The sequence below is a fragment of the Harpia harpyja genome, chromosome 15 (assembly GCF_026419915.1).
Source record: "Harpia harpyja isolate bHarHar1 chromosome 15, bHarHar1 primary haplotype, whole genome shotgun sequence".
In the NCBI taxonomy this organism is placed as follows: Eukaryota; Metazoa; Chordata; class Aves; order Accipitriformes; family Accipitridae; genus Harpia; species Harpia harpyja.
The window spans coordinates 1,587,378-1,611,189 of NC_068954.1; the positions used below are offsets into that span (position 1 = coordinate 1,587,378).

The 23,812-nt window shown below is 61.5% G+C and overlaps 3 protein-coding genes across 9 annotated transcripts in view; 2 read left to right on the forward strand and 1 right to left on the reverse strand.

The window, feature by feature from the left end:
* Nucleotides 1-169: 169 nt before the first annotated feature.
* LOC128152243 (uncharacterized) lies at nt 170-4,066 on the forward strand. 2 transcript variants are annotated; one of them, XM_052810345.1, is made up of 4 exons: nt 170-272; nt 1,769-2,247; nt 2,751-2,955; nt 3,403-4,066. In XM_052810345.1, exons 1-3 carry the CDS (start codon nt 180-182, stop codon nt 2,902-2,904), a joined length of 726 nt encoding a protein of 241 aa, XP_052666305.1. In that variant the 5' UTR covers nt 170-179; the 3' UTR covers nt 2,905-2,955; nt 3,403-4,066. The 2 variants fall into 2 exon arrangements, with proteins under 2 accessions (XP_052666305.1, XP_052666306.1); XM_052810346.1 differs by lacking the exon at nt 170-272 and adding an exon at nt 748-855.
* Nucleotides 4,067-5,921: 1,855 nt separating this feature from the next.
* On the forward strand, nt 5,922-15,019 carry CHRNA2 (cholinergic receptor nicotinic alpha 2 subunit). The gene is made up of 7 exons (XM_052809606.1): nt 5,922-6,162; nt 8,014-8,355; nt 9,552-9,706; nt 10,499-10,543; nt 10,763-10,872; nt 11,296-12,403; nt 12,969-15,019. Exons 2-7 carry the CDS (start codon nt 8,292-8,294, stop codon nt 13,092-13,094), a joined length of 1,608 nt encoding a protein of 535 aa, XP_052665566.1. The 5' UTR covers nt 5,922-6,162; nt 8,014-8,291; the 3' UTR covers nt 13,095-15,019.
* A 105-nt stretch (nt 15,020-15,124) lies between these two features.
* Nucleotides 15,125-23,812, reverse strand: part of PTK2B (protein tyrosine kinase 2 beta) — a 29,776-nt gene continuing 21,088 nt past the window's right edge. For 3 of the 6 annotated variants that reach the window (XM_052809600.1, XM_052809604.1, XM_052809605.1), the window contains exons 15-31: nt 23,548-23,645; nt 23,371-23,455; nt 22,720-22,820; nt 22,508-22,623; nt 22,175-22,275; nt 21,938-22,027; nt 21,196-21,400; nt 20,642-20,750; nt 20,438-20,503; nt 19,640-19,765; nt 18,715-18,861; nt 18,010-18,045; nt 17,695-17,722; nt 17,242-17,297; nt 16,850-16,993; nt 16,271-16,351; nt 15,125-16,183 (exon numbers count right to left, since the gene is read on the reverse strand). In XM_052809600.1, the coding sequence (XP_052665560.1) occupies nt 15,968-16,183; nt 16,271-16,351; nt 16,850-16,993; nt 17,242-17,297; nt 17,695-17,722; nt 18,010-18,045; nt 18,715-18,861; nt 19,640-19,765; nt 20,438-20,503; nt 20,642-20,750; nt 21,196-21,400; nt 21,938-22,027; nt 22,175-22,275; nt 22,508-22,623; nt 22,720-22,820; nt 23,371-23,455; nt 23,548-23,645 (1,805 nt within the window). In that variant the 3' untranslated portion in view covers nt 15,125-15,967. The remainder of the gene's footprint in view (nt 16,184-16,270; nt 16,352-16,849; nt 16,994-17,241; nt 17,298-17,694; nt 17,723-18,009; nt 18,046-18,714; nt 18,862-19,639; nt 19,766-20,437; nt 20,504-20,641; nt 20,751-21,195; nt 21,401-21,937; nt 22,028-22,174; nt 22,276-22,507; nt 22,624-22,719; nt 22,821-23,370; nt 23,456-23,547; nt 23,646-23,812) is intronic. The other 3 variants (XM_052809601.1, XM_052809603.1, XM_052809602.1) reach the window with 3 other exon arrangements.

Sequence of the window (23,812 nt, forward strand, 5' to 3'; positions counted from 1 at the left end):
CGTGCTCAGCACACGCCTGCATGCCAAGCACATACGTGCACACGCGTGTATGCCGCCTGGCCATTTCAGCAACCCTGAACCCCCCCAGGGAGGCAGCCTCGGGGGGGGGACGCGTGACCCCCTGCACACCTCGAACCAGCCCTGGTGTGCTCAGTGCCAGACACGCCGTGGCCAAGGCCATGCGTGTGCGTGTGCGTGTGCGTGTGCGTGGGCCGGCCCCGCCTCGGGGAGCCGCCGGCAGTGCCGTGGCGGGACGGCCGCGTCGCCGAGCGGTGAGCCGGGCAGGGGGGACCGGGAGGGATCGGCAGCGGTTTCACGGGCAATCCCAACCCCCTGCCTCAGTTTCCCCACCTGCAAAACTGGAGGTGGGATGCTGGCTCGGCTACAGCTCGGGAGCTGGGGGGGGGGGGGGGATAGAACTGCACCCCTGCCCAGGGCAGCAGAGCTGGGGGGCTGTTCCTTGCTGGGGTGGTTATTGGGGAGGGGGCAGAGTTATTTTAGGGGGGCTCAAGCCCAGACGAGCCACGCATTTATGGGCAGCATCCCGCTCCTGGGGCTCGGTGTCCCCCATCCCTCGTCCCCAACCTCCCGCTGTCCCTGGGACCCCTGACGCGACCCCCCCAGCACCTTCCCAGGGTGGTCCAGCGCCGGGTGGGTGGATGAAACCCCCTTCCCTGATTTCTGGCATGGCTCAGATCGCCGGCGGATGAAGGCTTTTCCTCCTCCCATCACGGCGGGGGCAGCTCTGGCACAGCTCCTCCGCTCACCCCAAAACGGGGGGCCGGCAGCGGGTCTGCAGCCCCCCCCGGGTCCCAGCCGCCGTGACGCCAACCCCGGCTTCTCCCTGCTAAAAAGGTGGGAGCATTTTTGAGGGGAAAAAAGAGGGGGGAAAAGAAGAATTTTGCTGGCCTGTTGCTATTCCGGGAGGAACAACCCAGCCTTGGTGCCAGCGAAATGCCAGCATGGCTACGCCTCTGAGACCCAGCCAACTCGTGGCAGGGCTGGGCCGCGGTGCTGCTGCGGTCTCCCCTGGGGGGGGTCCCCCAGCTGCCGCCCCCCCCCTTCCTCTTCTTTTGGGGTCCTTTGCTTCAAAGCGAAGACCACCCACCCCTGCCAGGTGCTGGCCTGAGACCTGAGAAGCTCGTTGCACCCCAGGATGCCGGCACGGAGCTGGGATGCCGATGGGAGCCCCCTGCCCTCTGCGGGGGGGCTCGGGGACAGCTGGGAGGATGCGGGGTGCCGGTGGGGACCCCCCCTGAGCCCCCGAGCCCCCGCGCCGCGCCGGCAGCCTCTGGCACCCGCTCCCCCGGCCCCGGCGCCAAGACTTTCCGGTGGCGGTTTTGAAAGAGCCGTATTGTCTGCCCCCCCCCCACGGCGGCCTCCTGCTTTTCCATGGCTCCAGAGGGGGGTTTTGGGGGGGACGAGCAGGATCAGCCTCACCCCAGCCCTTCCAGCCCTCATCTTAACCCCTCCGTGCCTCAGTTTCCCCATCAATATGCTCAATGTGCTGCGCTGGGCGGGGGGGAGTGTGCAGAAAGGGTCGTCCCCCCCTTCCCGGGGGGGGTTCCTCCATGGTGCAGGGATAGTGGGGTACGGCACCCCCAAATCCCAAAGCCCGGCAGCCAGAGATGCATACGCATGGAAAAATAAGGGCGCTTGGGGGATTTTGCTGGTGTGAACTGGGGGACACACACCCAAAAAGGGTCTCAGAGGGTGTCTCAGCTGCAGCCTCGACCCCCCCCCCCCCCATTTCTCTTTGCTCCTGAAGGACACCATGGTCCCGGGGGGCCCCGGCTGGTGCCTGCTGGTGGGGCTCTGCGCCCTTGTCCCCCCCGCCGCCACCCAGCGGGGACCAGAAGAGGACGTGACAGCCAGCGTCAGGACGGAGGAGTTGGGGTACCACCTCGCCCAGGATGGGGACCCCCTCCGGGACCCCCAGCGCTGCGGCATCACCTTCCACGCCCCCAGCCCTTGCAGCCCCCGTGGGCCGCCCTCCTCTGCTTCCCGCGAGGAGCTGGATCACCTCAAGAACCTCTTGCAGGACACCAAGGCCAGCCTGAAGGACGTGGAGATGGCGGCCACGCTGGAGGACAACCAGACCCGCTACCAGGACATCATCACCGAGGCGCTGCCCGCCATCCACGGGGCCAACCTGGAATTTCAGGAGAGCCTGGATAACGTCCGCAGGGAGCTGGAGGCTCACGTGGCCGAGGCCGATCACCCACGGACGGCCGAGAAGAAGGAGAAGTAAGTGCCACGGGAGGGGGATGGACCGTGGGAGATGCTCCGTGGAGCTGATGGCCCGAAATCCGTGGGTGGGAGCCAGCCCCAGGCTGTAGACACCTGGGGGGGTCTGGGTGTCCCCAAGGGTCCCACAGCCTTCGTGGTGGCTCTCAGGTGACACGCGGGGTTTGGATGCTCAGCAAACCGCTGCCGTTAACATCCATGTGTGTGTCCCTGCCCTAAACCCACCGTAGCGGGACCGGTGAGGGGTCCTCCGAGGGCAGGGTGGGGGGCTGCGATACCAGGAAGGGGGGGTCGTCACTCCTAAACCAGTGACCCAGCACAGCCGAGCCACGACGTGATGATGGAGCAGCGTTCGCCAGGATGGAGGCGTTGCGGTACCTCCTCTCCCAGCTTGGGGACCCCCACCAGGACCCCCGGTGCTGCAGCATCACCTTCCACACCCCCACTGCGAGGAGCCCGGTAAGGACACGGGGGACACTGAGCCCATCTCCCTGCCCCACCAGGCTACGGAAGGGCGTTCGCGTGGTGGCCCACATGCTACGGCTCACCGGCCGCCTGGCCCAGACCCTCGATGCCACCTCCCGCCGCCTCCACGCCGAGCTGAGCCGGCGCCTGCAGAGCTCGGCCGCCCACGCCGCCCACGCCGCCGAGCCCTAGGACGGCGGGGGACGGGCTCCGCCGTCGCCCCACGCATGGCCTTGCTTGCTGGTAGGACCCCAACCCAGCTCAGCACCACGGTTTTTGGGGGGGGTCCTGGCTCCTCTTCTCGGCCCCGGGGAGCTGTGACTTTGCACGGGGGGTTTGCAGAGTCGGTCTGGGCGCCGGAGCCGGCAGTGCCGGCAGGGGACGGGAGGTTGTCGCCTGCTACGTGATGCCATTGCACGTGCGATGCCATCACACACGCGATGCCATCGCACGTGTGATGCCATCACATACACGATGGCCGTAACCCCGGTCCCAAGTGTTTGATGCATTTATCCCCCAGGAACTCTGCCATCATATAGCAGAGCCTGGAGCCACTGCGTGTGCCCAGCCCCGTGTCCTGGGGGGAAAACCCCTCCGCGGGGGGGCTCCTTCCCATCCCCAGCAGACCTCTGTACCCCTTTCATCCTCCCTGGAGGAACTTTATCCACACAGGCTCCTTTTTTTTCACAGCTAGCCAGCCCCGTGTGCCAACAGCTAAGCCATCACACCCGAAGCCTTGCCCGAACCGGGCTCCAGCAGCTCCCCAGAGGGTCTTAAAAATTAACCCCAGCTCTTTTGGGGTTTGGATGCATCTCGCCGGTGGTCCAGCAGCATCACCGCCCGCCTGGCATGGGCAGAGCTGCTGCCGGCTCCGGTTAAGCCTTTGCCCTTGGGAACAGCTTGTCCAGGCTTGGAAGAGCCTTTTTGCCCCTGGGGGGGGGGTAAGGGGGGGAGGCTGGGTCTGGAGCTGCAGGCAGGGCGGAGGGGATGGGGCTGCCCTGCCTGCACAGAGCAGGGCAGGCAGCGGGCAAACGGCTGGAGACGAAACGGCCTGGCAATAAATTGAAGCTGGCAACTCGAGCGCTCCCAACCCACTGAGGTTTGGGCAGCGGGAAAAGAGCCGGAGGCAGAAAATCCCTCCCGTGTTTGTAAGCCCGGAGGTTCTCCCAGGAGGCTGGAGGGAATGGCCAGGGTCACCCCGGCACGTCGGGCTCGGGGCACCCCGCTACCCCCATGGTGCACCCTAAGGATGGGCAAGAGGCAGGAATACCCGCGGGCAGCGGCAGCGGCACTTCTGCAGGAGCTGCAGGCAGCGAAATAAAGATGCATTGCGCTCTGCCAGGCGTCAGCGTTATCTCCGCGTCTGTTTTCTCTCCATCCTCTGCTGTCTAAGGGGAAAGGAGGACGGATGAGGTTGTCTGCAGCGTTAACTGTCCCTCCACCTCCAAAATAGTCCACCCTGATCGGGAACCCAGCGAAGGGGATGGACCCCCCAGCATCCACGATGGTTCCCCCCCCCCCCCTCAGCCTTCAATCCACCATCCAGCAGCCAGCTCCGTTTTTTTCCTCCCCAGAAAAATCAATGTTTGTTGTCTTCTTTTCCCTGATTAATTCATTATGGCCTTGCCCAACTCATCCTTCTCCTTAATTCCCTTCCTTCGGTGGGCCCGGATCAATCTCCGGGAGCAGCCCTTGCGATTTCCAGCTGCTCCCCATCCCTCTGGCATCCATTGCTCCATCTTCCCCCGCTCCCAATCTCCCCAGCTTCGGGGGTCCATCCAACACCAAACACTCCCTTCGGCCTCACAGGCAGCCTTGGGACGTGGCCGTGGGCTGAGGGCTCTGCACCGTGGCACGGGGACGGGGCTTTGCATCGCACCGCTGGCTGCAGCGTGGTTCCCCAGGGTGGTGGAGGTTTGCCAGGGTGTTTTGATGCAATCGTGACATCGGTGATTAAAAAATGGAGTGGTTTGATGCAATCATGACGTCGAGGAGACATCTGGATCACCCCGGCGTGATGTTTGCATCGGTGAGATATTTGTGGCCGTGGGGCTGGAGAGGCGACAACCCAGTATCTGCCTGGCTTTGGCACGGGCTGCTGCTGGGGTGGTGGGATGGCAGGGTACCAGCTCCGTGGTCCTCTTCCTCATGGATTTCTGGTATTCAGCATCCCAAAGATGGTAGGAAAGCCGCATGGCTGCAGGCAGGATGGGGGTCCCGCAGCAGAGTGGGGGGAGCAGTAAATTCAGGTGCCCTCCGTGCCCGGGTCTGCCTCTTCATTTATCTCCCAAGGGAAAGGAAGCAAATCCTTGGGCAGGTCCCCCATGGCTGGAAATTGCAGTCCTGGGCTTCGTTTGCAGGAAGGTTGCACATTAAATTTCCTAGCGGGAAGGAAGGAGAGAGGCTGCTCTGGGGAGAGGCTGGGTCTTCGCCGGGGAGGTCGGGAAGCAGGGGGGGGAGCTCTGGGTTTCCCATCCTCTTGTGGTCAGAGAACCACCTCTCTGGCCCAAAGTAGCCCTGTCCCCATCCCTGTCCCCGTGGGGACACCTGAGACAGGAGGGGGAAGGGGTCAGCAGGGTGGGGGTTGATGCTGGATGTTGCCCCGACTTTGCTTTCCCAATTTTGCAACCGTTCCCTTGGCAGTGTTTTAGGGGGGGGGCAAGCGTGGGCTGAGGCAGGCGCTGTGTGGGGTCAACTCAAGACCTTGCACCCCGTTTTCCCCAGACCAGGGGACATCGCCGCTCCCTGGAGCTGCCCTGCAGCCCACAGGCAGGTTGGCACTAAACCCCCAGCCTGGGGCTGTGGGGCAAATGGGGAAACCCTGGTCTGGGGGGAGGGACTGGGGCAAGCAGCCCCTTGCTTCCCCCCACCGGTACAAGAGCCTGGACCTTTGAAATGCCCCCTGCAATGCCCCCTGCAATACCTTGTGTGATGCCCATGCAATGCCCTGCGATGCCCCCTGCAACACCCCAAGCAATGTTTCCTGCAATGCCCCATTCTGTGCTCCGGCTCCACTTCTCCACAGCACTTTGGCTCCTGTTCTCCTTCCCTCTCCCTCCTCATCCTCACACATAAAGCCCAACACCCCCTTCCCTCACCCCCAGCTTGAGCGGTGCCTTGGAAGAGACTGACAAAACCCTGACAAATCCAGCCTTTTCCAACCCCGGGGAAGCTTTGGCAATGCACAGGGGGCAAGAAGGGCTGGGGGAGCCGATGCCCCCCCAGCCTTCCTCCCCCTCATCTCCCTGCCTCCCCTCCTTCCCTGCCTGGGCATGGCTTTCCCTCCTCCCCCAGCCCCTGTCGTCACCGTCACCGCTTCGAGTAAGAGCTGAGACATCCTTCGCCAGAGCCCAGTCCTTGCCGGAGCCCTCCGCGGCACAGCATCCCAACCCCGGCACTGCCGAGGGAACGGGGAGCTTCGGGGACCCCTCCTTGCTCTCCCTGCAGCAGGTAAGGGGGTTCGTTGGGTCCAGGCTGGGTGGGAAGGAGAGAAGCTGTTTTTCCCTGCAAATATCCATGATTAAAGCTGTTTGCGGAGTGCTCAGGATGGTCGGGGAGCGATGGGGAGGCAGCGGCGGGGAAAGTTTCCCAGCTCTGCATGAAGTTACCATCTAAAAATGGAAAATCCCCTGCTGCCTGCCTTTAAAAATCCAATAAATAAGTTAGTTATTCTCGCTGCCTCCCTGACTGCACGTCAGGATGCCGAGAGCTTCGCCGGGCTCGCCGAGGTCGCGGGCATCCTCCGGTCCAGCCTTTAGCATCCGCACGGGGCAGATTTCTGCATCCCTTCAGGAAAGTGGTTGGCAAGTACCAGCATTTTGCAGGCACGTAGGTGCCTCCCGGGGCATCTCTGCTGCAGGGTCAGCACGCTTCAAACCGAGCGCTTTGTGCCACGGAGCAATGGGAAATCCGTCAGGGAAACGGTTTGGATGCAGGGAGGCAAGGCAGGGCTGTAGGTAAAGGTCAGGCAGGAGGGTAGGGCTGCCCGCCCCGCTGCCAGGCTCTGCCTGTGCGGTCTCCCACCCACGCAGCCCCCTTCCCGCTCACCTACCCATCCCCACTGCGACCCACGGGTGCATGTCCTGCGTGGGATCCTCTCCACCCGTGTGCCCCCCAAACCCCCTTCGCCCCGTACAGGCGGTTTCAGGCACAGCTTTGCATCACTCAGGGCACCTCCTTCCCCTCTCCAGTGTCTATCAGAGCTGTGGGGAAATCCCCACTCGTGTGACCCTGTAACCAAGCCCAGAGTGGGAGCAGCTCCCCCAGCACCCCCTGTACTCTCTCGTATATTTAGATATCTCAGCCAGGAGAGGCACATCCATAATTTTCTCTCCAGCTCAGCACAGCGGCCAGTGTTTCTCCTCCCGTTTCTCCCCCACTCCACCATCCTTGTATTAATCAATTGAAAATTGCACAGAAGACGATGATGACTTCAGGAGGGCTTCGTGATTTTACCGGGGCAGGGAGGAATTTAAGTTAAAGGAGCTTCTGAGAACCTCCTTCCCTTTGGGGGTAGAAGCAGTTGCCTCCCGGAGAGGGGAGGCTGCTCCTGGGGGCATGGGTCAAGTGCGGAGGAGTCACCTTGTAAGCAGGAACAGATTTCGGGGCCTCTGCAGAGCAAGTGATTCCCCCTTTTGCAGAGATTTGCCTTGCCAGGGAGGGGAACCAAACACATCCGTGGATGGATGGATGGATGCATAGGTAGATGGATGCATGGATAGATGGATGAATGCATGCATGGATGGATGAACAGATGCGTGGATGGACGGGTGGATGATGAAAGGGTGATCTCTCTTCTCAGAGGTGAGTGGTACTGGGGAAACCAGCCTCAGGAGCCCGTTCGGGGCAGTGCAGCCTCTTGGAGCAGCTGAGATGCTTCCCCCTCCCTCGCTCCCAGGGCATGAGGGAGCTTTGAGTCAGGGAGGGCAGAAGGATGGTTGAAACCAGTTATATTCTGGTCACCCCAGTGAAAGTTGAAGCACTGGGCTCCATCTCTGCTATTAAATCACGCAGGGGCAGACCTGGGCTCCCCATCGCTTTAACTCACAGGGTCCAGCTGCCTGGCTGTGACCGACGCTGCCCAGATTCACGCCCTGCCCGCCCGAGGAGCGCTCGTGAAACGGGGAGCAGATGCTTTGGGGACATTTTCCCTTGACTCTGCCATGGTGGCAGCTCGGATCAACTCCAAGCCCCGCTCGCAGCTGGGAGCGGCTTTGAGGGAACCGCAGCGGGACCGTCACCTCCCAGACCTGCACCGTGGTGGCATCGCAGTGACAGTGCCGCTCTCTGCTGTCTTTCCAGGAATGAAATTTGGGGCAGGTGACTTGGCAGAGCATCCTGACCCACACACCCTGGCCCGGCTGTGTCCCTGCTGAGGCTCTCCCAGCCCACATCCAGCTCCATCCATGGGTCCTCCAGCACTCGCTAACAGTGGGGACACGCAGGGCACCCCGTCAGAGGTCCCCTATGGTGGCTTTCCCTGCTGAGCCTCCACTCCCACCACCATCTCAGCTCATCCCCGGGGGGCTTTGCAAACTGCTCCAGGGAGGGGGTCCACGGGGGACACCAGCACAGGGAGCATGGGGCGGCTGTCCCATGGCATCACCCCCTTCATCGCGTGGTGCTTCGTCACCTTCCACGCAGGTAAGGGCAGCTCTGGCTTTCCCTGGGGTACCTGAATTTTCTTTGCTTGAGCCCTGCCTTCCCATGGGGGTCACCCACTGGGGCCCTGGGGGGGCGGTAAATTTGGGGAGAGGGGAGGGGGCTGTGGTGCGTGTCCATGGAAAACCAGTTCTCTCCCAGTTTACCCCCATGCAGTCTCACAGCATGCCCAGTCTCCACACCGGCATAATGTCCCCCACCGCACGCCGTGCTAGGACGGGGTTCGTGTCTTTGCAAAGCAGCTTGCCACCACCCAGACGCTTGGGTGGGGGTGGTCTGCTCTGGGTCATCCCCCCCAGGGGATGTACCTCTGGGACCCCAGATCCATCCCGTGTAAACTAGAAATGTGGGAGAGAAGGAAAAAAATGGATTTTGCTTCCACCTGCTGTCAATGCAAGACCTCCCATGAACTGGGCATCTTGCTTGTCCCTTCACTGGGGACCAGCCCTCCCCACCACCTCTAAGACCCTCAATTCCTGGCCAAAGTACAACACCCAGGGCCCTTGCTGGGCTTGCCTGCCCAGCGGGGAGACTTTGCACGGGGCATAGGGCATGCTATGGGGCCATGCACCTCCTTCTTCAGGGCAGAGCCACCCGTACAACGTCTCTTTGGCTGCACTTCACTGTGCAAAGCCCTCCCTCCCTCCTGCCATCCCTCCCTCCCTCCCTCGGCCTCCCTCGACTTGCTGGTGGAAATTTATGGGGCTCTGCAGCGAGAGCAAGGACGGCCGAGCGATGCGCCGAAGACCAACGCCAACAATTTCTAGGCAGAGCAAAGAGCGTTGCGCTCCTTCCCAGCCCTGTCTCCAGCCCAGCCTGAGGGATGGCCTCTGGGCAGTCCCAAGGACTGCGTCAGCCTCCACCTTGCAAAGTTGAACCAGTTAGCACCAGTAAGAGCAGCTGGAGGGGACTGGGAGAGGGACCTCAGGCACGCAAGAGTGGGATTTTCTCGGCCAGGTTGACCTTGCACCACTCTGCTCCTTGGGACGAGCACGGGGCAGCTTTGAGGGGGCTAATTCCCCTCTCCCCATCCCAAAGTGGGGTTCAGCATCCCCGCCTGCTGCAGCAGAGAGGGGGCTTGCCCAGAATGGGCACCCCTTTTCAGTGGGGTGCAGGGGTGTGGAAAGGGGGGTCAGCAAGCTCTCCCCCACCCCGACCCCATGCCCATCTCCCCGCAGCCACCTGCCTGCGGGACCAGCCCGGCAGCCACGCCGAGGAGCGTCTCTTCAAGCACCTTTTCACCGGCTACAACCGCTGGTCGCGGCCGGTGCCCAACACCTCCGATGTGGTCATCGTGAAGTTCGGGCTCTCCATCGCGCAGCTGATCGACGTGGTGCGTAGCCCACCGGGGGGGACCCCCAGTCCCGTGTCATGTCTAGCTTTTCACCAGTTGGTCCTACTGGTCTGCCAGACCAGGACCTGGGGACCCTGGTAGGAGGTGGGGTTCAGGCACCAGCAGCCTCCTGGCCATCTCCAGCAGGCGACAAACCATCCACCGTGCCCCCCTCAGTCCTCCAACGAGCAGGGGGTCTGCACCCCTCCTCTCCATCCCAAACCCTCCCTTCTCCTGTCAGCAGGAGAGCACCAAGGAAAACTGCAGTTCTCCATCTTTGCCACGTCCTTATCCAACATCTACCTGCCCCGGGGCACCTCTGGGATTGTGTGTCCATCCCTCCCTCACTCATTCCTCCCATGCACACCCATCCATCCACCCATCTACCTATCCATTTATTCACCCATCTACCCATCCATCTGTCCACCTGTCAACCTATCCATCTATCCACCTCTCTACCTATTCGTCTGTCCACCTAGCAACCTATCAACATATCCATCAATCCACCTGTCCATCTCTTCTTCTATCCATGTGCATTTGTCCATCCATCAGAGCGGCTCAGAGCTCTACGCTGCAAAATGCTATTTCTTGCTGCCATCTAGTGAGCAGTTATCACAGGGAAATAGAGTGTCTCCTTGGACTTGTACTGGTACCAGTTGCTCCCAGAAGCTGAACCCCAGAGGCAGAGGGCAGAAAGTGAAAGCAGTAATTTGGGGGCCAATGCATTGACGGGACAAAGCCTTGGGCTCTCGCTGCCTGTTTCCTCTCATCTCTCGCTCTTCCCCACCGCAGGATGAGAAGAACCAAATGATGACCACAAATGTCTGGCTGAAGCAGGTAGGAGCCTGTTCCCTCTCTGGGGCAAGGGCAGGAGCGTGTCACGGAGGGTACAGCCTTTGGGGCAGAGAGACCCTGCCCAGGGGGGCTTGGTGGCATCTCCATGGTGCTGTTCCTGGAGGGATGCTGCCAGGGGAGGAGGAAGAAGGTGGCATCGGACAGCTCGGTCCCACCAGACCCAGGGCCACCTGACGCCCTCCCCTCCATGTCTCCCTCCAGGAGTGGAGTGACTACAAGCTGCGCTGGGACCCGGCAGACTTTGACAATGTCACCTCCATCCGGGTGCCCTCTGAGATGATCTGGATCCCCGACATCGTGCTCTACAACAAGTGAGTGACGCTGCTGAGATGGGGCATCCTTAGGGCCAGCTTCTTCTTCCCCTTCCCCTTCTCCTTCTCCTTCCCCTTCCCTTCCCTGCAGCTCACCCCATCTCATCCCATCCCATCCCATCCCAGCAGCTCCCCACCACTGCCAGCTCCCCTGGGCCTCCTGCCCTCCATCCCACCCCACTGGTAAGGATGCAAATCAGTCTACATCCATCTCCCCATGTCCGGTGCTCATGCTCCCACCCATCTCCATGCTCCGGATGATGCCCAGGAGGGTGAACCCAGCACCGTGCAGGGATGCACGACGGGGCCACAGCCTCAAATCAAGGCTCATACCAGCCCTGAGAGCTGAGGGAGCTCCTGGCCCTATTACTTGGGGGAAACAATTCATCCTCCTCTGATCTTCACATCTCTCCATGCCTGCAGCGCCGACGGGGAGTTCGCCGTGACCCACATGACGAAGGCCCACCTCTTCTCCAACGGGAAGGTGAAGTGGGTGCCGCCTGCCATCTACAAGAGCTCGTGCAGCATCGACGTCACCTTCTTCCCCTTCGACCAGCAGAACTGCAAGATGAAGTTCGGCTCCTGGACCTATGACAAGGCCAAGATTGACCTGGAGAACATGGAGCATCACGTGGACCTCAAGGATTACTGGGAGAGCGGCGAGTGGGCCATCATAAATGCCATCGGCACCTATAACTCCAAGAAGTATGACTGCTGCACGGAGATCTACCCCGACATCACCTTCTGCTTCATCATCCGTCGCCTCCCGCTCTTCTACACCATCAATCTCATCATACCCTGCCTGCTTATCTCCTGCCTGACCGTGCTGGTCTTCTACCTGCCCTCCGACTGCGGGGAGAAGATCACCCTCTGCATCTCTGTCCTGCTGTCCCTCACTGTCTTCCTGCTGCTCATCACGGAAATCATCCCGTCCACCTCGCTGGTCATCCCTCTCATCGGCGAGTACCTCCTCTTCACCATGATCTTCGTCACGCTCTCCATCATCATCACTGTGTTCGTCCTCAATGTCCACCACCGCTCCCCCAGCACCCACACGATGCCCTGCTGGGTGCGCAGCTTCTTCCTTGACTTCATCCCTCGCTGGCTCTTTATGAAGAGACCCCCGGTGCTGCCTCCCCCCGAGGGGACCGCCGGGCAGTACGACCTCCCGGGGACGAGGCTCAGCACCTCCCGGTGCTGGCTGGAGACCGATGTGGATGACAAGTGGGATGAGGAGGAGGAAGAGGAGGAGGAGGAGGAAGAAGAGGAGGAGGAGAAGACGTACCCCAGCCGCATGTCCCAGGCGGGCTCCCACGGCCAGGGCACCCAGTGCCGCTACAGCTGTGGGCGCCAAGCTGGGAAGGCGTCGGGGGGCTCGGCCCCCCGGGTGCCCCCCAAGGAGGAGGAGGAGGAGGAGGAGGAGGAGGTGGGCTCGGACCGGGGGCTGATGCTGTCCCCCAGCATCCTGAAGGCCCTGGAAGGGGTGCAATACATCGCGGACCACCTGCGAGCCGAGGATGCCGACTTCTCGGTGAGTGGGTGCCCCTGAGGGCTGGAGGGTGAGGGGGGGTCCCCTACCCTGGGTGCTGCCTCCTGCCAGTTGTACCTCCGTGGCGGGGGGTCAGTGCTGGGACCCCCGGTTGGTCTCCTGCCTGCTGAGGACCCAAAGCCAGGGAGAAGATCAACGACCACCTCTTGGGAGATGCCCGGTCCACGGGGTCAGTTGAGGGTTCCTCCAGCTCCCGTCCCTGCTGGCTGCAGGGATGTTGGAAGTCCCTCTCCTGCCCGTGGTGTCCTGCCCTTGGAGAGCAGAAATGGCCCAGCCTGCCCTGCTGGGACCCTGCACCCCTGTTTTTAGCCAGGTGGTTTCAGAAAACCCTGGGTGGGATTAGTTCCGCCCCAAGAAGCCTCCCCAGGGAGGTCCATCCCCCAGTCCTGCTGCTCCAGGGATTTCCCAAGACACAGGGTATCTCCTCACCCAGAAGCAAACCGTGGATGCAGAGCAAGCTCCGGGTGGTCTCCTAACCCAAAGGGGTCCTAAAGAATGGGGGGGCTGCATCCTTTACCCACACTCACAGACCCTTTCCGCTCGGCAGGTGAAGGAGGACTGGAAGTATGTGGCCATGGTGATCGACCGCATCTTCCTCTGGATGTTCATCATCGTCTGCTTGCTGGGCACCGTGGGGCTCTTCCTCCCGCCCTACCTGGCGGGGATGATCTAGGGGCTGGGGCAGGCTGCGGTGGGGACGGCGGGCGATGCACGCTCCCTCCTCCCGGGGAGCGGGCACGGTGGTGCCCACGGCCAGCCGGACCCTTGCCTCTCCCTGGGAGGACCCGGCTGCAACCACGGAGGACCCTCGGATGGGAAATGCAGGGTGAAGCAAGGGCTGTGCCGAGGGGTGACCTGGGGATGATGGGGAGGGACGGCTGCCTGTTGTCCTACCTGGGGCGGTTGCAGCAGTCCTGGGATCAGGGAAGGCATGGCACAGCTTCTCTGTTGCCCAAGCACAGGCTGGAGGCATCTAAGAGAGGCATCTGCTTCCTCGAGCTGCTGCAAGTCCTACCCAAAACCCGAGAGCTGCGTCTGGTTGTGACTCCAACGTGCTGGGCAAGAAGAGGGGACCTCACAGCTGCTTTAGGACGCATCCTGACCACAGGGTGCTCAGGACCACAGGCTGGCGCGGTCATGCATGATGTGAGGCAGATGACAACACTTCGGATGGTCCATGCAGAAGGGGTATGGTTGTGGGATGGAGGTCCCTGCTGAGCCGCATGGCTTGGAGGTCTCTGCTCTGCAAAGCCCACCCCAGGTGCAGACCCTCTGCAACCCGCCAGCACGAGCGGTTGCTTCCACGCCATCCCATACCGGAGGTCGGAGTGGCAGGGAGATGGGAACAGCCGACCCAAAAATGTGGGTGGTTTGGAAGGGAAAAACCACCCTGCAGAGCGGGATAACCCACCCGGCCACGGCCAGATGATGCCCGTGGACCCCGGGATCTTGGGGTGCTGCCTCGCGCCAAGGCTGGTGGACTCAGCTGGCGTGGGGGGAACCTGCACTGCCGAGGTCCATCCCGAGCAAATCCTCCTCTCCATCCCATGTCAGATCCCAGACCGCCTGGCTCTGATGTCTGCTGCCATCCAGCTTTTAATTTCTAGCTTCCATATATCCTAAAGGGCATCTACTCTCTTCTTCCATGTCCTCAGAGGCACCAGGATTTTCCAGCAATGTTTTCTCCTCCAGGAGACCAACCCAGGCATCGCGGTGCTGGATGCAGTCCAAGAGGTTTCAGAAAACACTTTGTGCTTTCAGGAGTGAAACGGGCTGGAATAAAGGGTGCCACGAAAGGACGTGCATGTCCCGAGGGTGTTGCAGCCGCTCATGCAGCCTCTGGTGCTGGCAGGCTGGCTCAGGCGTGCGCACAGCGGGCTGAGAAATGAGATGTGCGAGGGAGCGAGTGCCTGGGCACGGCTGGCTGGATGCGTGCGTGGGTAGACGTGCGTGCGTCTCCAACCCGGTACGCACGAGCTTTAGGGCTCTGCAGAGCCAGGAGTGCAGAGAGCTCTCCTACGAGGACAATTTCTGGCTTGGTTGGGGCTGCATCTCCTTGGGGTGATGCAGGGATGTTGGTTGGAGGTGAATAGGATGGGATACCCAGCGAACAGGGCACTGCCAGCCGTGGCACAGCTTCAGCAGCCCTCACCGCGATGGGGCAGAGGGGGGGACTTGCTCCCCTTCCCATCTTAATCCCTGCAGCCCCTCTTGCCAGCACCCACCGCCCCGCTCAGCTCAGCCCTGCCTGGCTGATGAGGCCACCAAGGCACAAGCTGTGGGGTGACCACCCCCAGTGTGGCAGTAGACCCCCAAGCCTCCTTCTTTTGGGGGGAACCCATCTTCATGGCTGCGCTATCCCACATAAACCACTTCCCAGCAGCCTCCGCCATGAATTACTCGTGATTTCCTGACGGTCTTCGAAAAGCAAAAGTCTGCAGATACTCTCACTAGCAAGCCTTGGGGTGGGAGCAGGGGGAGCCCAGGACCCTCGTATGGATTGTGGGGTCGACGGGAGGGAAATGGGGCTCCGGAGGGGACGTGGACGCAGCAGACCCACGTTCACCCCAGCAGCTCCCCTGGGGATGCTGCCACTGGGACAGCTGGGAGGTCTGACCATCATGACCCTTAACTCTTTCTAAAGAGGTGCTGGTGACCAGGGAACTTGTCCTGGGGGGTGACAGGCAAGCACAGGCACAGCAGGACTTTGTGCGTGGTTTATCTCAGCCAGAATGAACAGCGTTGTGGGAAGATGCTGGGGAAAAGCCCAAACCGTACGGTTTCCAACTCAAAAGCACAAACCGAACAGAGACTTGGTTTGCCGTCGTTGCTTACACAGAGCAGCTCGGAGAAAACTCAGCTGGAAGAGGCACCGTTCTCCTGGTTTGTGTCACCGAAGGCTGCGGTTCGTGGGGTCCCATCCCTCCCCGTGCTCTGCAGGTTTGGGGCCGGGCGCGCTCCGGCCACGGGCGCTGGAACCGGCTCCACCGCGGCACGCGGACCCGCTTCCCATCATTAAATAAACTCTTCTATACAATGTACAAGGAAACGCAAACAGTCCCTCCGGCCACCGTTCCAACGGCCCCTGGGGACCCCCGTGCGGCCCCCCCGGGGTGCCAGCTCCCCCAGCCGCCGTGCCCCCCGGCTCCCGGCAGCGAGGAGCGGGGTCCAGGTCCCCGTCGCGACATGCCGCCCGCGGCTGTCCGTCCTCGGAGGCGCCGAGGGACGGACACACGGACCTGCTGGCAGCCGGGGAGAGGGGAGCCGCCGAACCAGAGGGATCTTCAGCTGCCCTTGGGGACGGTCAGGTCCCCCCTCAGTCCTTTCCAGGGACGAGTCACCAGATGCCTCCCTTCTTCAGAAGACCGACGAGATGATGCTAAAGACATGAGTGGCTGCAGGAGGAGGGGGGACAGGGAGGGCAGGACAGCGAGGCCATGGGAGACACACAAAAGCCAGCTCCTCCGCGACGCTCTCCTCCCATCTCCGCCGACCGAAGCGCGGCGGTCCCTCTCCTCCTCTCCTTCCCCCTCTCCGCCCCTGCCCTCACTCCAAGCACAGCTTCACCAGGTTGGCCTGGACCTTGGCTTGGTCCACGGCATCCAGGAGGTTCTTGGCGTCCACGGCCAGGGTGTGGGAGGCCGTCAGCATCTGCCGCTTGCACTCTTCGCTCAGCGAGGTGACGGCGTTCTGCTGTGCCAGGCGCATCTTGTTGATGAGGTCGGCCAAGTCCTTGTTGAGCAGCTTCTGGGTCCCCTCGATCTGACCATGACACGCAGGGGTTACAGACGGGGGTGCCACCAGCACACGACCCCACGCCGGACCCCTTTCCCTCCTCCCCAGTCCTACCTCGGTGCGGGAGGCAGCAGGCAGGACAGGCAGGATCTCGTCAACGCTGCCGATCAGCTTCCGCAGGGACAGGCCCACGTTCTGCGGGGAGGGCAGCAGGGTTAGGATGGATCCAGGTACGGGCACAGGGAAGTGGTGCATGGGAATAGTCTGCGTCACTAAGTCAAGGATCCCATTCGAGAGAGGGCCATGGTGGGAGACTCTCCCACTGTTGACACAAGGACCCAACGGAGGAGCAGGACATGCTGGAAATGCTCCCACCATTGACCCGAGGACCCAGTAGAAGAGCAGGGCATGTTGTAAACTCTCATCGTTGACCCAAGGACCCAACAGAGGAGCAGGGCATGCTGGAAATGCTCCCACCATTGACCCAAGGACCCAATGGAGAAGCAGGGCATAGGGAAATGCTCCCACCATTGACCCAAGGACCCAATGGAGGAGCAGGGTATGCTGGAAATGCTCCCTCCTATATGTGCAAGACCTTCCCGAGAAGGATGCTTGGTGGGAGCCACACAGCAGTCTCATTCCCAACTCCCCCCCCCATTCCCCATAGAAGCCCTGGTGTTGTCCCCTCCCTACCTTCACCACGAGGATGTACCCCTCCGGGGGCAGGAGGCTGATCTCGTTCTTCAGCTGCAGCACGGCCCGCACCAGGTCCATGACGTTGCTGTACACCGTGTCATCTGTGCGGTCCAGGTTGGCGGTGGGGGCTGGTTGGATGGACTGCCAGGGACCGAGGGGGCAAGGAGGGAAAGACCAACACTTATGGGGAGCCCTGGCCAGAACCATGCACCTCCCACCCACGACCCCGATGCTGCTGGGTCTGTCTGACCCCTTTGGGGCCTGGGGGAGACAGAAAAGTCCCATCCTGCAGATGCAGAGGGGTGATGGAGGTGGAGGAGGAGGAACGAGACTGTGGAGATGGAGGAGGAGGTCCAGAGCCATGGTGGCCCGATCCAGGGAGGTCTTACCTGCGCCCCGAGTCTTGGAGGCTTCTGGGGGGGGCCCGTGAACTCCGCTATGCCGTCAGTAAGGGAAAGGAAGGATAGTCACTCCAGCTGCTCCCACGGACACGTGGGCATGCTGCAAGACCCCTGGGACCCGTGCCACGTCCCACACCAACCTGCAGCAGCGTGTCCCACTGCGGTTGGACACCCTGACCCACCCCAAGTGTGCCACCTCCCCGCAGGGTCAGACCCCCCTGGACCCCATGCCCGGGACAGGCAGACCCCTGCCTAGGGCAGGCAAAGCTGCTCCCCAGGATCTGGGATTTCTTTCACAGAGGATCCCAAAGCCGGGAGGGACACAGCCCCAAGGCTCCTCGCAGCTCGGCACAGGGCTCCCCGCTTGCAGCCCCAAAGTGGGTGCTCCCAAGTGGGGGGGCCACAGGCAGCCCCACACCCCGTGCAGCTGTGGGCACTCACTGTAATCCGTCTCCTTCTCCGGGAGCAGCTGTGGAGGGAAGAAACAGTGAATGAGAGGCAGAAAGTCCTGGCTGGAGGCAGCGAAGAGAGAGGAGGCATCACCATCCCCTCCCGCGGCTTCTGGTGGGGAGCTCCACACCACCAGTATTTCACCCCATTAACATTTTCAGATTAATTTTCCCAATGCGAGGGGCACATATATAAATATTTATCACCCATCCATGCCAAAGCAAATGAGGATCTCTGGACACCCTTAAAAGAAGGACCCCCTGCACCCAAATACGACCTGGCTTCTCCAGGGCTGGCACCACTCACCGGAGGAGTGTTGTTGTTCATGAACACTGTCGGGTCCTGCAAAGGGGGAGAAGCTTTGTGAGAGGCATGGAAAAAAGGAAAAAGAGAGGAAAAAAGGGATTTTCCTGATTTCTGGGAGACTCATGAAACACATCACAGGAATGCATCTCTGCAGGCTTCGGGAATGTGGGAGGGGAAGGGGCTTCATGCCCATCGCTGGTCCCATCCCATCCCATCACCCCTATCTGCTGCCTGGGGCACCAGAAACCTCAAACTGCTACTTCAAAAAACCCAAAGCTTAATTCAAGCATCTGACAGCCCCCGGGGGCGAGGGGAGCTGGGCTTTGCTTTATTGGCTGCATGAGTTGATCAAATAAAAGATATTTAGTTTCCCTCCAAGCCTGTCTCGCCAGGAGCTGATGCATTAGTTACATGTTAGCTATCTCCAGTTCTTATTTCAAAAGCATTATAAAAGCTCATTAAGACACGATTGCAAGTATTTAAAAATTGCCCAACTTTCAAAATATTCATTTTGAAATGAAGCAGTTCCATGAGATTTTTACGGGCACAGAAAATAAAGGGGTGCAAGAGGTTTGGCTGCTGGAAGAGCTGTTCCTCCAAGGGAAACTGGCTTTTCCAGCCATGAAGAGCAACCTCAACACTGCAGTGGCTCTTCCACCACCTTCATGAGGGTGCAAGAGCTGGAGGCAGCCCGAGGCCACTCACCAGGGACTTCTCCTCCTGCCGCAGCCACTGGTAGTCCTCCACCATCTGCTTCTGCTGCTTGTCCAGGACCTGCCGCATCTTCAGCCTCTCAAACTCCCAGAGCTTCTGCGCCTCCTCCCTGCTGCTGGGACGGAGGAAATCTTCCTCCTGGTGTGCAGAGCCGGCGGTGATGGACAGGGCTCAGGAGTCAAAGCCCCCCTCCCCAATTTCGGCACAGGAGCCGGAGCCCCGCTCCGCACATGCAAGCCATGCGCCAGACCCCAACAGCCACGAACCCCCAAACTGAATTTGGGGAGCACTTGGGTTTCCAGCAGAGAGAGGAAACCACCGGCTGGCCCCACATCTCCCACCGCTGCATTCCAGCACTTTCCATGGGCAGCATGCATGGACCACCCTGGGGACGTGCTCAGCACCACGGCCGTTCTGGCACACCGGGCAGGGCATCGCAGGATGCGCCCCAACACCCAGCTCTGATTTCGGGGCTAATGTAACCGAGCTCAGGCTGCAAACCACCGCTGGCATTTCAGGTGACAATGCCGAGCGTGAAGACCTGGCCCAAAGCCCCGAGGAGCGGCAGCCACCCATCCCCTGCCCGTTTTTGGGGACGCCGTGCCAGTTGCTTGTCCACCAACGTGCTTTCACCAGGCTGTGCGTGCAAACATGCATGGCGGGGGGCTGGAGATACCCCAAAGCCCTTCACGAGCTCGATCCCTCCAGCCCGCAAACAGCACCCATGGGGTGACAGGTTGGGAGCAACGCTGAGCTCGAAGCAGCGCAGGCGGCAGCACAGAGCGGAGCGTAGTGCAGCAAGCATCCCTCCGACCGAGCCCTCGCCTCCTGCGTGGTCCCCGGCGTGCCTGGGATGAGGCCACCCGGGACCGGGATGTCCTCTGGATGCCGTGGGATGGGGGAATCCCTCTCTTACCCTCATGCTGTGGCGCTTGAAGACATTGTGGCGGTTGAGCGGCGGGGTGTGCAGGGAGTTGGCCGGAGACTGGTACTCGATGGGGCTGGTGAGCGTAGGCGAGCTGGCACACAGACCCTCGGGCACCTGCGGGCAGGCAGGGGGGAGCGGGCAGCGGGGCGATGCGGGCACAAACAAAGCCACGGGGGTTAGTGCGGACAGACGGAGCAGACAAGGCAGGGGAGAGCGGCTTTTGCACCGGGAGCAGCCTCTGCCCTCATGCCCGTCCGTGCAGCAGGAACGGGACCTTCCTCCCTGCTCGGCTCTTCCTCGCCCTAAGCGTGGGCTTGAGACCTCCCGTGCTGCTGCCTGGACCCCTGTCCAGCCCCAAAAGAGCATCCAAAATAGTTGCTCTTGAGGGCTTCACCCTGGTGCTCTAGGGACCAGCACTGGGGTGGGTGACCTGTGCTCCCGCAGGGCAGCCAAACAGCCCTGGTAGCACTGGAGAGCAGCAAACCTCCTCTCCTCCCAGCCGAGCATGTAAACCGGCCGGTGCCGAGCGTGCAAACTCCCGTTCCCTGGAACAAAAGCCTCTCTGCCAGCTCCGAGGGGCAGACAAAACACAGGGCAGGACAGGGCTGAGCCCCGAGCGGTGCGGTGTCCTGCTGGCAAGGCGGCGGGAGGCTCTTGGTGATGGTGTGGGGCACCCTGGACCCCCAAAAGCCACGAGCCCCCGAGGGCTCGAGCTCCAGGCAGGGCTTTCTGGCGTTGATCCCCTTGCTCAGGTCCCTGCAGGATGCTTCGGCTGTGCAGCCTTACCTGGAAATGCAGCTTGGGAGCCAGGAGGTTGCTCTGGGGTGGTGGCTTGTACCTGGGTCTGCTGGGCTGCGGGGAGTGGAGGAGAGAGAAACGCATGGTGGGTGCAAGATCAGGGAGGTCCCACTTCCACGGCACCCATCAGCGGGTCGAGGCAGGGAGATGAACCTGCCTGCGCTGCCTGCATGGGCTCTGCCCTCTCCTCACCTTTGGAGGTGGCTCCTGGAAGGATGGCGGCTCCAAGATTTTGGGAGGCCGGTGGCGGTTGTTCCTCTCCTGCTCCTTGGCCAGCTCCTTCTCCATCAGGTAAATGTCGCTGCAGGGGGAGACGGAGGGTGACAGCCCCGGGGAGGGAGCCTTGGCACAGCCCCTCCGGCAGGGACGTATCTCCCATGCCCAGGGATGCTTGAGCTGGATGGACCACGGAAAACATGAGGGAGCAAGGAGGGATGGGAAGAGCAAAGGGAAAGGACTGGGAGGACGTAGCTTGGTCCCAGACGGCCACACCAGCATCACCCTGGCTGGCCCCAGTGAGATGTGGGGTCAGGACTCCCCTGCAAGACCCCTCCCTGGGAAGCAAAGCATTTCCATTTCAGCCCAGGCACCACCACCCCAGGGGCAGGTGGGCTCAAATCGTCTCAAATGGTCCTTTGAGTTCAGACTCGGCCAGAAAACTTCAGACCCAAAATCTTGCAGGGGTTCGTGTTTCTCCTTCACCCACTTGCCCACCCCTCCATCAAACCACGGACCTCCCCGCTCACCTCAAGCTGCAAACCAAGTCCTTGAACTTGGGCCTTTCGCTGGGGTCGTAGTCCCAGCAGCGCGTCATGAGGGTGTAGAGGACGGGTGGGCAGATGTCAGGCTTGGGCAAGCGGTCGCCCCTCTCCAGCACCCCGATGACATCCTTGTTCTCCAGCCAGAAGAAGGGCTGCTTGCCGTAGCTCAGGATCTCCCACATGCACACGGCTGCGGGAGCAACAGGAGCAACCTCAACTGATGCTACAGCTGGGGGACCAGCCCCTCGCTTGGGTTTTTGGGGACCTGGTGACAGTGCCACGCTTTGCTGCGTGACACCAGGTCACTTGGCTGCTCGGCCTTTCTGGTCCCTCGGTGAAAAATGCAGAGGAAAGAGCTGCCTGCTCTCCCGGGGAGCTGCAAGGAGCCCAGCTCCTGGTTGCCGCTGGCCATAGGGCTGTTGGGGATGGACAGAGGGTCAGATGAGCACCAGAGGCCATGGGGATGGGCTGATAGGCAGGGGGATGGATATTTGCAGGGGGTAGAGTTTAACTCAGCCCCCCCGATGGTCTTGAATTCACTGGAGGAGGAGGAAGCACCTAATGATGGTTGAATTGCAAGAAGCTCTGCCCCAGGAGCCCTTTCCCCAAGGGCAAGGCTGGAATAACTCCCCCGCTCCAGAGCAGGATTTGTCCCTGTGCATTAAAACAATGCCACGGGAGGCGGACGAAGCCCAGGACCCCGCTCCGTCCCCGTCCCACCGCGTACCGAACATCCAGACATCGCTGGCCGTCGTGAAGCGGCGGAAGTTGATGGATTCGGGTGACATCCACTTGATGGGGAGACGCGTGATGGACGCTGGAGGGAGAGACAAGAAGGTGGCTGTGCTCACTGTGGGGGGGATGGAGCAGCCCCAGCGCAGGCAGGGCAGGGCAGCGAGGTCTCACCATGGTCTCTGCCTTCACAGGGTTGAAGCGAGCCCCAACCCCATCACGCAGCTCTTACCTTTGTAGTATTCCTCATCCTCGATGTACCTGGAGAGCCCGAAGTCGCCCAGCTTCACGCACTCTGGAGAGGCCACCAGGATGTTCCTCACGGCAATATCCCTGCAAGGAGAGAGACCCTTGGCTGGGGAGAAGGGACGGAGAAGGGATGGAGAAGGCGAGCTCACACCCGGGCAACCAGCTCACCCAGCTGCAGAAAGGGTGTGCAGCAAAGGATGCTGCCAGTCTCTGCCTCTGCCCGCTCCTACTCCCCACCTGCCTGTCCCCCCAGCCAGTCCTTGCTTTTCCCTGCCTTCCCGGCATCCTGCCTGGCTCGTTTTCCCTCCTGCCCTACCTGTGCACGCAGTTGATGGCCTCCAGGTAGGCCAGGGCTTTGCTGATCTGCAGCACGTAGAGGATGAGTGTGGGCACAGCAAGACAGTGCTTGTTCTGCTCCAGGTATTGCCCCAGCTGCAACGGGACGAGTGAGGGGGGCTCAGGGACTGGGCAGGGGTGGGAAGGGTGGCAGGGGGACAGGATGGGCTCCGGTGGTGGGACCCCGCTCACCTCTCCGTAGGGATAGAGCTCCATGATGATCCAGGTGGGCTCCTCTTCCGCAATGCCAATGAGCTTCACGATATGGGGGTGGTCCAGCTTCTTCATCAGCACTGTGGGAGGACCATGTCAGACACCCTGCAATGGGAGGGCCCCCCCTCCAGGAGCCCAAACTCCTCTCCTGGGGTGTAGGGGCAGGTCTCTGCCATGAAAGTGGAGACAGAGCAGGAGGAATTCCCAGCAATAGCCTAGTACGTCGCCAGAGGGGTTGGGGCTCCTGGTTTCCAGCTCCCCAGGGATCTGCATCCAGGTGGTGCCTGTCTGCTCTCACACGAGGATTCAGCAGCTTTTCTTCCCCACTCCCGGTAGCCATCCCTCCCATAAACCAGTAATTTTGGAGAACAGCCCTGCCACAGGGGCAAGGGCATGGGCCACCTCCCTCCTCCTGCTCTGTCCTGCATTGCAATGGTAATTTGTCCCCAAACAGGGACCAGAAGATGCCAGGAGAGGGTATCTGCCATCCTGTCTGTAACACCCCACCATTGCAGTGCTGCAGACACCACCAGGCCCCCCACATCTGTCCTCTGCCCACCTATGCGAGCCCCGGGGGGGGGCTGAGCCAGCTCCATCCCCCCCGATGGGCAGCAGGACCACCCGGCATACCCGCTTCGCTCAGGAACTTGTCCTTGTTCTCCGGGCTGCAGTCCTTCTTGCAGGTCTTCACGGCTACATTGACCCGCTCGCCTTTCTGCAAGGAGAAGGAGGGGTGGGGGCTGCTTTACCCCACTCCCCCCGGCCGTGGAGGAGGCAGGCAGGGCAGGGAGAGGGCAGGACGCTCACCGGGGTGGTGTAGATCCCCTCGTAGACCTCTCCGAAAAAGCCTTCTCCGAGGATCCTGCCCAACGTGATGTCCTCCCGGGAGATCCCGTAGTGCTGGACTTCATGAACAGGGGAGCAGGGCAGAGGTGGCAGCGCCAGCGGGCAGAAAGCTGCCTGTACCCCTGCCTATTCCGCAGGCAGAGCCCCCATACTAAGCGGGAGATGTTGGCGATCCCTGGGTACCAACCCTCTCCATCACCTCCTCGGCAAGGACCCAGAGGTCCTG

Coding starts and splice junctions, on each gene's coding strand:
- LOC128152243 (XM_052810345.1), top strand. CDS start 180: ATGCGTGTGCGTGTGCGTGTGCGTGTGCGTGGGCCGGCCCCGCCTCGG. Junction 273..1,768: donor GACGGCCGCGTCGCCGAGCG/GTGAGCCGGGCA, acceptor TTGCTCCTGAAG/GACACCATGGTCCCGGGGGG. Junction 2,248..2,750: donor ACGGCCGAGAAGAAGGAGAA/GTAAGTGCCACG, acceptor CTGCCCCACCAG/GCTACGGAAGGGCGTTCGCG.
- CHRNA2 (XM_052809606.1), top strand. CDS start 8,292: ATGGGGCGGCTGTCCCATGGCATCACCCCCTTCATCGCGTGGTGCTTC. Junction 9,707..10,498: donor TCGCGCAGCTGATCGACGTG/GTGCGTAGCCCA, acceptor TCCCCACCGCAG/GATGAGAAGAACCAAATGAT. Junction 10,873..11,295: donor GACATCGTGCTCTACAACAA/GTGAGTGACGCT, acceptor CCATGCCTGCAG/CGCCGACGGGGAGTTCGCCG.